The sequence below is a fragment of the Perissodus microlepis genome, chromosome 5, assembly GCF_051167445.1.
Source record: "Perissodus microlepis isolate ML-2025 ecotype Zambia chromosome 5, ASM5116744v1, whole genome shotgun sequence".
Lineage (NCBI taxonomy): Eukaryota > Metazoa > Chordata > Actinopteri > Cichliformes > Cichlidae > Perissodus > Perissodus microlepis.
The window spans coordinates 15,368,388-15,379,455 of NC_140465.1; the positions used below are offsets into that span (position 1 = coordinate 15,368,388).

The following is an 11,068-nucleotide window of genomic DNA, read 5'->3' on the forward strand; positions in this document are numbered from 1 at the left end:
AGTGGCTGCAGATTTGTTGGCCTCCATGATGTGAATTTCCCATTCCACCACATCTGAAAGCCTCTCTATTGGATTGAGGTCTGGAGACCTTGGCAGTTATTTGAATACATTGAATTGTTTATCATGTTAAGGAAACAAGTTTGAGATTATTTGAGTTTTGTGACATGGCGCATGATGGGTACACTGTCATGAAGGGATGGACAGGATGTTGTTGGTATCTTACTGTCATTTTAATTACTATTAACATGTTTTCTGTATAATTTTGTTGCAATAAAGAAGGTCTTAACTGGGCATGGAAACATTCACCATGTGACATATGATTGTTGAATCCAAAATCCAAAATAAATCTCATTCCAAGCTATTCTGTCAACACCAAAAGCCCGCCCTTCCCACAGCCTGCTGTCTGCCCGTCTTTCATCCCCTCTCTGCTGCACTCTGCTGATGTACAGATTTTCTGTTCAGGAAAGGAAAGCCTGTTTGTTACGCTGGAGAGTTTCAAAGAAAGGGAGACGACCCAACGGCTGCCCGTCCCTCTCTGTGCCACAATTCAGCCGACAAAACAACAGATCCCTATCTCCATGCAGAGTCTGCTCGCCCTCACGCCCCAGCACCTCCCACGCGACTGTGCACATTGCTGGGTTTGGTTGATATTGACTGTTGCAAGAAACCTGCATGCTGCAAGGGAGTGATGATGTAGAGACAGATAAGAAAATGTGCGATCTGCATAAGATCTGAATTAGTCCATGAGAACTTTATTGTCCACCTCATTTTTCATTAAAAGTAGATGAAGCCACTATATGTCAGCACTGGCTGTTATCAGTCAGTCACTGTTAATAAGGTAAAGTAATATTAAAAGTATTTTAACCTGACGCTTGTACTCAATTTGAGAAGCAATAGCATTAAATTTTACAAGCTTTACACCCAAATACATGTTAATTAAAGACACTTTTGACGCACACTTTGCCTTCCCTTTAAATTTGAGTGAGTTTAGAGAGAAGATGATTGAGCCAGAGATTCTAGTTCTTCTAAAGCAGCTGATTAAAAACTTCCTCAGTGGTATTTAAACTGTATGTTGGCTGGATGAAAAGAGGATGGGCTGTCAGTGGCAATGGTGTGTGTGTATGTGTGTGTGTGTGTGGTAGACGAGTGGGAGGGGTGCTGGAAACCACTGTCCTCTTAAAACAAGTTGTCCTGTTTGGACTTCATTAGACCTTGTGTCACTTCATGAGCAGCCAGGACAAGAATTTCAAAACAGTAGCTGAAGGTACGTGTTTACATGCTTTTAATCCTTTCATTTAAGGCGATCAAAGTAAATGCATGTAATATATTTTTAAGTTGTTTTTTGTTTTTGTTTTTTAAGTTTCATGCTTCAGATATGTGGATGACACCAAATGATGGAGTTCTGGCCTGAGAATCAGGGGCAGTCCAATCTGTACTCCAAATATGGTACCATTCCTGGGAGACACTATACACAGAAGTGAGTTGGATGCTATGAAAATTGCTTGGGCCAGTATAATCTTTGCATTTATCACTGCTTGTTTGGCAAATTTACATTTGAGGTGCACAAAAATGATAGTTAACTTCTGGCTGACACAAAGTATTTGCTTTGCCTGCTCTCTGCAAGATTATCCAGCTCTCCACTCCCTCTGACACTCTGCAAAAAGCTCTGAAAAGATGGGAATATTGTTCCACATAATCCTACAGAACGTTTTGTGTTATCTATTAAATGTAACCATATAGACTAATTTAAAATGGTCTGTGAAATTATGTAATCTTGCTAAATTTTGCTATAATTTCTCTACTATTCTACTCCCAGCTATCACGACAGACATCAGTCAGCCCATTATCCACTGTACTATGGTGAGCAGCAGGATCAAAGCAGGGAGTCCACATACTGGACTGTACCAGGATCAAGATCAGCAGGAGCTCTACAAGAGTACACCGCCTGGGCAGACCCAGAGCTCAGTGCCCCTCCTCCTTCTTCCCATTTCCCTTTCATTCTGCGACGCCACACTCAGCACCACCAAGATCTGGGAGAGTACCAGCTCCAAGAAGCCAGAGACAGAGAGTGGAAAGCAGCCCATCGACCCGTGAGGGATCATGAGAGAGGATTTCTAAGGGAGGGGTGGCAGAGGAGGTGGGACACCTGTAGCCATGTCCGCTACAACAGAGAAGTTTCTACCAAGAGGAGCGACAGCAGCTATCGAGAGCTGGAGGCCTGGGCGGCTCGCTACAGTCACTCCCTGCCAAGAAGAAGGCGTATAGAAGCAGAATTAAGGGGAGCCTCTCAGGGGCTGGTGGAGAGCACCAGGATAGGTTCAGATCCCCAACATGTCAAACAACCTGGACTGTGGGACAGAGGAGGCAGACAGCAAACTCCCACCTACTATCCATCACAAGCTCCTGCTCCTGACGCAAGCAACGTGCTGGACATGAAGGAAAATGCAAGCTACCAAAGGAAGATATATAACCAACCACCTGGCTATATTGCTCCTCCTCCCTACAACAGCCCACATAAGCCTTCACCTGTGACACACAGCAGTGACACGGTCTGGGAGCAGGACACCAAGAAGCAACACTGCTACTCACAGCCCACACGCAGAAAGCAGCATGTGTCTGCAGAGCTGCAAGATAAGAGCAAGGGAGAAAAAGAAGAACTGACAAATCTGTGTGAAAGTAAAACCTGCCCAAAGTTTGAAGGATTGAAACGCCAAAGATTTGAAGCAGATGCTTTACAGGCGGTTTGCCCCATCAGTGTCCAGCAGACACACATACAGGATGATGGTAAAGTGCATCTGCAACATCCACAAGTGTTTCAGAATTCAGAAATAAACAGGGAAACCTCCTCAAAGGTCATAGAAGGAAGGAAATTCAGGCTAAGCAAAAAGACTGGAGGGATGACAATATTCTGTTTGGTTTCTCGAATAGCCGGCCCCACCGAGACCCCATCTCTGCCCGTTTGCACCTCCAAAATGAACATTGAACACACAGACGTAAGAGAGGCTTCTAAACTTCTGGGAGCCACGACTGAGGCTACTCAAAAACTTCCAGACGAAGTGGACTTCAAATCGCCAACTCTCACAGAGCAGTCAGATGACGGTGCTGGAAGAAAACAGAGGGAGACGCCACCCTGCACAGAGAAGGACATGGTTAAAAATAATCAAGCAAAGAAAGCAGAGGCCGATGTTGTTCCCCCCCAAAAAGAAAATGCAAATGATGTCTGCAGACAGGGAGGTCAGTCAGTGCAGCCGGTGTCAGTAAAATATCCTTCATGGAGGGAGCCTAGTTTCACAAGCAAAGCTGAAACTGAGAGTCCCCCCACATGCTGTTTGAAAGGAAACCGTGAGGATAAACTGTCAGACGATTGTGTTAATGTAAGCAGTCCTCCAGTAGATACTGAAGTAACGCAGCTGGACAACCAGGAGAATGCTGAGGACAATAAAAGCCTGCTGGTTATTGACACAACCTGCGTTGTTGTGAAAATGGAACAGATTCCTTCGCCTACAAAAGAGCGCGTTCACTTTTTAAGCACTGCAGCACTCGCTGAAGAGAGTCAGCTCGATGCTCAAGCGAATATTTCTCCTGAACTAAACTTTCAGCTAAATCAAGATGTCACAACTGATGAAAGCACAGAAGAAGCCTCCTCCTGCAAGATTGAAAAACCTGAGACTGATATGGACTCAACACTTTTGGAGGAAGAGGAAGGCAAACAAGAAAGTTTAATCTCTTTGCCTTGCTTACTGTCATCTCATGTTTCTGAAAGAGAAACCTTAGAGGCGCGTGCAGAACGTATACTAGGGATCCCTCTACACAACTGCATCACTGAACCTGAAGCTGGCATGTCATTGGTCAAGTCGTCTGCAGAGGAGCAGGATGAGGAGGGTGAGCCTTCTCCACTTAAAACAGATACTGAAGACGCTTTTAAACAAACTCCAGAGGACGCAGCAGAGGACGAACCGTACCAGAATCCCTTGGAGGTTCACCAAACCAAGGACAGCGTGTCTTTAAACGACCACAGTGACTCCAGAGATCAGGTGGCAAGTGAAGATGGTGGTGACTTTGTGGGATCTCAGGACCAAGCATCAGACAGGCATGAAAGGAGTGACACAGATGTCCCGCTCGAAACAGGCAACAAAACTTTAACTGAAACTGAAAAGACTGAGGATGCTCTGCTTGAATCCACTGATGAAAAGGGTACAAGTGAACATGGTTGGGAAGACGATCGTGAGACTCAGCGTCCTAAACCCTCTGACCTTCTTTCACTAATACCTTCTGATCATCATTCTCCCTCAAATATCTCAGAGTCAAACACAGAGGCAGAGCCTGATCCTGAGTTGGCTGCTCTTAATACTGCAGATATTGCACTTCCTCCTGCAACTTCATCCCCTTCTCCTTTGCAACAGCTGCCATCTTTTTCACTGGATGGTGAGTCTTCCTCACTATCCAGTCCCCACGCAGATTCCCAGTGTCTTCTTCCTCCTCTTGTTTTAACTGATCAACCAGCTGTAGAAACATCTTGCCCAGAGGAGGAAGAGGCACAAACGTTACATGTAACTCAAAGTGACCTCATTAATGAGCCGGAGGTGCTGATGTCACAGGAACAGCATGAATGTGGTCAACTGGATGATGATGCCTGCGTCAATGATGAGCAACAAAATAATAGAGCTGACGAGGAGTCGATCGAGCCTTTGGAAGAAAACGACATCAACAGTTTGCAGCAAAATCTTGAAAGTATCCAAATTGAGGGTGTTTTGTGCTTAAAGGAGAGTCATGTGAGTGAAGAACAACCTGAAGAAGGCCTTCCAGCAGAGTCGTCTGAAGTAGATGAAGAATGTGAGCAAAATGCAGGTCAAACAGAGGCCGAAGTCCTTCAACAACTTGATTGTGGCCAAGATGAGGATGTTTTTTGTATAAAAGAGAGTCACATGACTGAAAATGAGTTACAGACAAACTCAGATGAACTTACTGTAGACATTAGGGAACAGATATTGTGCAAAAACAACTCTCCAGACTCTCAAAGTGAAACACAGATTGAAATTTTGCAGGATGTTGACCCACAGACTGATCTGTCTAATTCTTCTCCTCCCTTGGCTGCAGACTGTGAGGTGTCTCTGTTACCTTTAGATGAGCTCTTCCTCCCTCAGCTTCCCTCTCCTCATCAGCCAACATTTGAGTGCGAGTGTGTTTGTCTTTTGGATACTTTACCCCTACATCCTGACACTGCTGCTACTGGTGCCATCCCCGAAACTCTCCCTCCTCCAGTTTCTCCAGAGGCTTCACCCTCCTCTTTCTCTGAATCACCCCCTGTACTGCCTCCCAGCTCTACTCCTCCTTACGAAGAGGAAGGTTTGACTCTATCCCCTGACTTTCTCCAATCTGAGGCACACAAACAAGCGTTACAGTATCCAAAATCGCTGTGGGATGTGGTAAATCGCATTAGAAAGCACACAGCACCTGACTCCGAGAATGAAGAGGAAGAGGTGACCGAGTTGTGGGATCCAGAGAACTTAGGATCCCACAACGTGGCAGCAGACACGACCTCTGAAAAGGCTGCTTTTGATGAAGTCGAGCAACAGGTTTCAGAGGAGTGTGCAGAGGTGGGAGACATCCAGCATGATCACAAAGAGGTACGAGGAGACACAGAGGAAGACACGCTGTCCTGCAGCAGCACCAGCAGCCACGGCTCTGGAGACACTGTTATTGGAGCAGATGAGAACGAGGCGGAGGAACCAGCACGTGACGCAGAGATGGAGCAAAGAACCGAGAAGGAGAGCGAGGTGTTTAAGACAGCTGAAGCAGAGCTGCATTACTCTAGTGAAGTAAATGTCGAGGCTGAGGGAGGAGAAGAGGAGGAGGAAGATGAGGCAGACATAAAAGAGCCTTTTTTGAGTTCGGAGTGTGCAGCAGAGATCATGGAAGCTGAGGTCGAGTGTGAGGTTATAGAGCTCTGACATGACAGTACAGTAATCAAAGAGCTGATCCAGTGAGTTAAACACTCAAACATGAATCCGTATTTCCATGGCACTTCACAGCACATATTTTCAGAAACAGATGGTTTTTTTTCTTTATTTCGACATCACCTTAGAGATTTTAGCTTGGATGTCTGAGGAGCAAAAAGGACCACTGTTACAGAGACCCCTCTATTTGACAATAATATTTAAAAGCTCTTTACTTAGGCTATTTTACTACAGTTTACCTTTAAACGATTAGTACATTTTATTGTACTTTTCCTTGTCTGTTTCTATTTCCATGGCTTTGTGCAGTTGTGAGATAATGAAAATAGTCATAAGCAAAGACTGTAATATTTGGTGATTTAAAAGGAGTGGTTTTATGGTAATAATAGAGTCATAACAGAGGTGTGTATTGAATGTAAATAGATACTAGAGTGCATAAAAAACTAACATGTTCAGATTGTTTCCTTTAAAGATTTCGCAGGTCTTTAATGGAAGACAGCGAAGAGGAGAAGAACTTTTCCTTCCTGAAATGGGATGAAAAAAAAAATACTTTTCTAGAGTTACAAAAACATAAATAAATTCAAACCTTTGCATGTTTACTGCAACTAGACAAACTTGTGAAGTATGATTGTGTGATATGAATAAAATTTCTGAAACAGCTGCTAAATGGATCGACTGATTACCTTTTTCCAAGGTCAAAAAATCTTTCATGATCTTTATTCAGGTTTATATTCCAAGGATATTAACCGGAGCCATTTTTAACCACTAATTATTAAATATTCGTTTTACATTTTTGTGTAATAGTTAACATACATGTTAGCAAGTGCTGATCCCGGGAGGAGACACAAATCTCTGATGTAGTTAGAACCTGATAAAGACAAACAGGTTTTAGATTGGCAGTCACTGAAACTACATTCAAAAGTGTGTCTGTGTGGGTTTTTTTAATTATAAGCATTAAAACTTTAAATAATAATAATAGCTGCTTTTAAAAAAAAAAAAAAAAAAGACAAATAGTTCAGGAACTGCTTTTATGGTTAATTGTGTGTTCCCAAATTTCAACACTATTTAAGCTCAAACTGTATGTGGGTTATATGGAGTCAAACAGATGATTATCATCAAAATTCAAGACAAAATTAAGGATAAGATCATCCTTGAAACAAAGTAGATGTTGGAAGGATCGAGTAGTGCTGATGTTATTAAGAAAAACAAACAAAACCAAACATTTCCATTGACTGAAGACAAAGCAGAGTCAGAAAATGTACACATTTTATATTAAAAAGACATCTCAGGAGAATGATCACAAAACGGCAAATTCATTTTCACACAATAACACCAAAAATACTTCCTGATCTTTCTACTGTGGCTGTCCTGGTGTGCTCGCACTGCTGCCTACAGCATACTCTGGTGGGGTTACGCAGGAGGTCAGTTTTATTACAAAGCCAGGAAATCTAAACTTTGCTACAATCTCGATTCTCGAGCTCAAGTAAATGGCAGCTGGTTTCGGTAGTGTTTAACTCCGAGGTAATGTGAAATAATGAGCAAAGAAGTTTTGTGTGCACGAGTTTAGGCTCCAACATGTGAGGATAATTGTTGTGCTCTGTCAGCAGCATGTGAGAGCTTTAGCTTGAGAAGATGCAGGCAGTTTATTTATCATTAGGAGTGTTTTAAAGTCACTGGAGGTTAAACAGTAAATTAATGCACAGGAATGTGGATACTAATTGTGCAAATGTTGTGTACTAAGCACTTTAACACCTGAAGACATTTCTGATTATAATCCAACAGTTTGGGAACATGAGTCTTTTAGCCAAATTTATTTAGGATAAATAAAACATACTGCTGAGAGCACGTCGCTGCTGTTGGAGGGGGTAAACTACCTGGGAAATTTTGTTTGGTGATGAAGGCACGTTATCGTTCGAACTACACTGAAACTGTATCTGAAGTTATTTTTACACGATGTACTTTTAAAACCGAGGGCCTCAACTTTTCGTTTTACCTGAACGAGTATCTCATGGGGGAATATAAGAAGGAGAATCAAGCTGGTATCAGTTAATCCTGTGATCATGGACAGTTAAATAAATACTGACGAGCATGAAAAAACTCTTCTAAAGCTTGAACTTGAAAGTCACACTTATCATTATATAGCGGTGTAATTCAAGAGCAGGCCAACTTCTTTCAGCATCACTTTGATTCGACCTCAGGAGAGTTTTTCCATCATGCGTGAATGAGGGCTCGAGGACCACCCAACCAAATTTAGCCATATCTCCACATAAAGTCCAAATTCATTTTTACAGTTTCACAGTTTTTATCCAGAGACCAATAAGAGCCTTTTTAATAACTTACAGTGTCACATAAAATGAGATATGACCCCCCCAAAAAGAAAAAAAAGAGTAGCAGAGTGGTCCTCAAAGTGTCCATGATCACAGGAGTAATGCTTTTTGTTTTTATTTCTTATCATAAGGATTTTTATACAGATTGTCCCACTGCCCTGACACAAACAGGCGATAAGTGGCAATAGAAAACACTACAGCACCCAGAAGTCTCCATTTGAGCTGAGGAGAGACAGTCGCTATGGTGAGAGGATATCAAAGCTCATCATGGGTCATTTTTAGAGCGTGGTCACAGAGGTCTGCGGGACACACAGCACAGAAACAACACAGTGAATTAACAGCTGAACGCATGGGGAACATTAGAACAGAAAGAAACGTTTGCATTTTGATGCATTTGGCCTCAACCTACCTGTCCTTTTGCTGCACAGTTTGTCTTTAACGTTGTCCGTTTCGTGAGAGAAGAATTCGATGATTTCATCCTCGTGCTGTTCCACTATTGTTTCACACTGAACAAAAAAGGAAAAATACACACTTAAACCACATCCTTTTTTTCTGTGCTCCTCCTTGGGGTGTGCTGGAGGTCTAAGCGGGAAAAACTATACTCACCGCAAACTTCATGCTGGCTGTAACCCTTGAATCCAGCGAGGCCTCCGACAGGTCCATGGCCTCGCCGCTCCGAGACTTGATCCTGACGTACGACTTCCTGTTTGTGGAGGGATCCGTGCGCTCGCCGTAGTCCCCCATCCTCTCGCATATGCTCTCCATGAGCTCCAGGAGGTTTCCTTCTGAGCGTGCCAGAGGAACCTGGTGGTGTCAGAGTTCATAAGTTCTTTTTATTGCCAACCCACTGAAACTAACTGATATCTTTAAAATGAGATAATGACCTTCAGAGGCAGGCAATGCTTTCTATAAAAGTGTGGCCCTGTTTTGTGGTCAACACTGTGTACTTATGATGTAGTCTGCAGTGGGGGCTGAACCCAGACTACAACGTGGCTCTGCTACTGCAGCCTCACCTCTCTGATGGACTGACTCCCATCTGGATTGATCCTGAAAGATCCCGTCTGGATCATTTTCTTCGGGTCTATCTGGGAGATGGCCCACTCCATCTCGTCTACCAGAGCCCTGCAGGCTGAGGAGGGGAGGGGAGGTGCAGGAGAAGTCAGACACCGATTAGATTAGGACTTTTCTTTGTGCGTGCGGCCGAGGCTGCGCGTCAAATCGGTTACTCACCTCCACATCTGAGGTCCTGTCCTTGTCTGGCCGCCTGGCTGGAGCTCAGGAGGAGACACACAAGCAGGCAGTGTGTGAGCAGGAGAGCAGCTTCCCTCATTTTGCCTCTAAACGCGCACATTTCAGCATCACACAGGAAAACAAACAAAAAAAAACATTCAAGTAAGTCGACCGGAAGGCCTCTGCAGCTCAGCAGCCGGGTTACTAATACTGACACAGAGATGCACTTTATTCCACTTTTCATTCAACTTACTGTTTCTGTGGGCCGCCAGGAGAACACCTTTACGCTTTTCCACACTGTTGCATCGTATTCGGTGAAATGTGGTGACGTAGCAACCGGGTACGTGGAGCGTGAGACAGCTCGTGCAGCGCCCCCACGTGGGCGGGAAGATCCCTGCTGGCTCCCTACTCTGCAGCCAGGGTCATTTGTGTTGGAGCAAGAGTGTCAAACATAAGGCCCGGGGCCCAAAATCGGCCCGGTAGACTCCTATCTGGAGGTTTTTGGAATATATGAAGGAAGTGTTATATTTTTGACATTTAACTCAATATTTCAGAAGTTTTACAGCTTGTCCTGCTGTTATGACTTCCATCAATGCCATACATACTATGCCAAAGTATTTAATTAATAGATAAACAATAACAATTAAAACCCAGTAAAATTCCTATTTTTTACTGGTTACAATCTTCTTGTTAAGTCTGATGTTATGGGTGACGTAGCTGACATTTCCGGGTCCAAATGCTCTTGAATAAACAACGATGGGTTAGGAGTAAGCTAGCTAGCTGATGATTAAACATGATATGTTCTGTACTGGCTGATGCATTTCATAAAACACACATGCATACAGCACTGCTATAACAGTGGAAGTAAACCAAGATGGAAATCTACAAAACAGGGAGATTTTGGAGAGTTAGTTATGTTAGCCTAGTTGAAATTATCTTCCTGCCCATTGGCTTGCTACAGTGGTACTGGTACACACAGCAGCACTTCTGGTGTTTGTTAGAATGTTTGGGGTAAGCATTAATTTGCTTTCAATATGGGTGCATGTTGAGGGTCAGTCAGTGAGGTTCAGCTCCCGTGAGTGTCTGATTGGCAAAGATAAGTGCCATTATATCACTGCAATGTTGATTTAGGTGGAGAAGAATGTGTCTCGCACTGACGTGGAACGTGTGTGAAAGCAAAAGAAATTGCTGCCAAGAGTGTCTGAGATGACACCATCAACTACACAAGGTCAGTCATTATTTAAAATTCTCTCTTTGTTGTAATTATTCTCTTAATTTTATGTAAAGCATTGTGTTTTATATTGAGACACACATGTAGTCTTCATCAAAAAATGTCAAACGTGTGCTTTAAGTGAATACTCCTAAATAAATCCTGGGTATAGTATCTGACCTTGAAATTATTACTTATTTAGATTACTAAAAAATATGTTTTATTTTTTCAACTGGAATCAAAAGACCTGTCACCCAGGAGGACAAAGAATGGACACTGGCATCTCTATCAAAACTTGGGCGTGTTACTGGGATGAGCTTGATTTTAAGTCCAGAAGGCCATAAGGT

The 11,068-nt window shown here is 43.2% G+C and overlaps 2 protein-coding genes across 3 annotated transcripts; one reads left to right on the forward strand and one right to left on the reverse strand.

The window, feature by feature from the left end:
• Nucleotides 1-1,358: 1,358 nt before the first annotated feature.
• On the forward strand, nucleotides 1,359-6,601 carry LOC146386921 (uncharacterized). The gene is made up of 2 exons (XM_084928157.1): nucleotides 1,359-1,477; nucleotides 1,817-6,601. Exons 1-2 carry the CDS (start codon nucleotides 1,392-1,394, stop codon nucleotides 5,949-5,951), a joined length of 4,221 nt encoding a protein of 1,406 aa, XP_084784283.1. The 5' UTR covers nucleotides 1,359-1,391; the 3' UTR covers nucleotides 5,952-6,601.
• A 602-nt stretch (nucleotides 6,602-7,203) lies between these two features.
• On the reverse strand, nucleotides 7,204-9,900 carry cnpy2 (canopy FGF signaling regulator 2). 2 transcript variants are annotated; one of them, XM_084928162.1, is made up of 6 exons: nucleotides 9,765-9,900; nucleotides 9,512-9,618; nucleotides 9,295-9,410; nucleotides 8,888-9,085; nucleotides 8,691-8,787; nucleotides 7,204-8,580 (listed from the first exon to the last, which is right to left on the reverse strand). In XM_084928162.1, the coding sequence occupies exons 2-6, from the start codon at nucleotides 9,609-9,611 to the stop codon at nucleotides 8,537-8,539; spliced, it is 555 nt and encodes a 184-aa protein (XP_084784288.1). In that variant the 5' UTR covers nucleotides 9,612-9,618; nucleotides 9,765-9,900; the 3' UTR covers nucleotides 7,204-8,536. The 2 variants fall into 2 exon arrangements, with proteins under 2 accessions (XP_084784288.1, XP_084784287.1); XM_084928161.1 differs by lacking the exon at nucleotides 9,765-9,900 and having other exon boundaries at nucleotides 9,512-9,647.
• Nucleotides 9,901-11,068: the final 1,168 nt, after the last annotated feature.

Bases quoted from the DNA above. Each gene is read 5' to 3' on its own strand.
- LOC146386921 (XM_084928157.1), top strand. From the start codon at position 1,392: ATGATGGAGTTCTGGCCTGAGAATCAGGGGCAGTCCAATCTGTACTCC. The intron at 1,478-1,816 runs GTGAGTTGGATG...TTCTACTCCCAG, and splicing joins GGGAGACACTATACACAGAA to CTATCACGACAGACATCAGT.
- cnpy2 (XM_084928161.1), bottom strand. From the start codon at position 9,632: ATGTGCGCGTTTAGAGGCAAAATGAGGGAAGCTGCTCTCCTGCTCACA. The intron at 9,086-9,294 runs GTGAGGCTGCAG...TGACACCACCAG, and splicing joins GGAGTCAGTCCATCAGAGAG to GTTCCTCTGGCACGCTCAGA. The intron at 8,788-8,887 runs GTGAGTATAGTT...TTTTTTGTTCAG, and splicing joins CAGCCAGCATGAAGTTTGCG to TGTGAAACAATAGTGGAACA.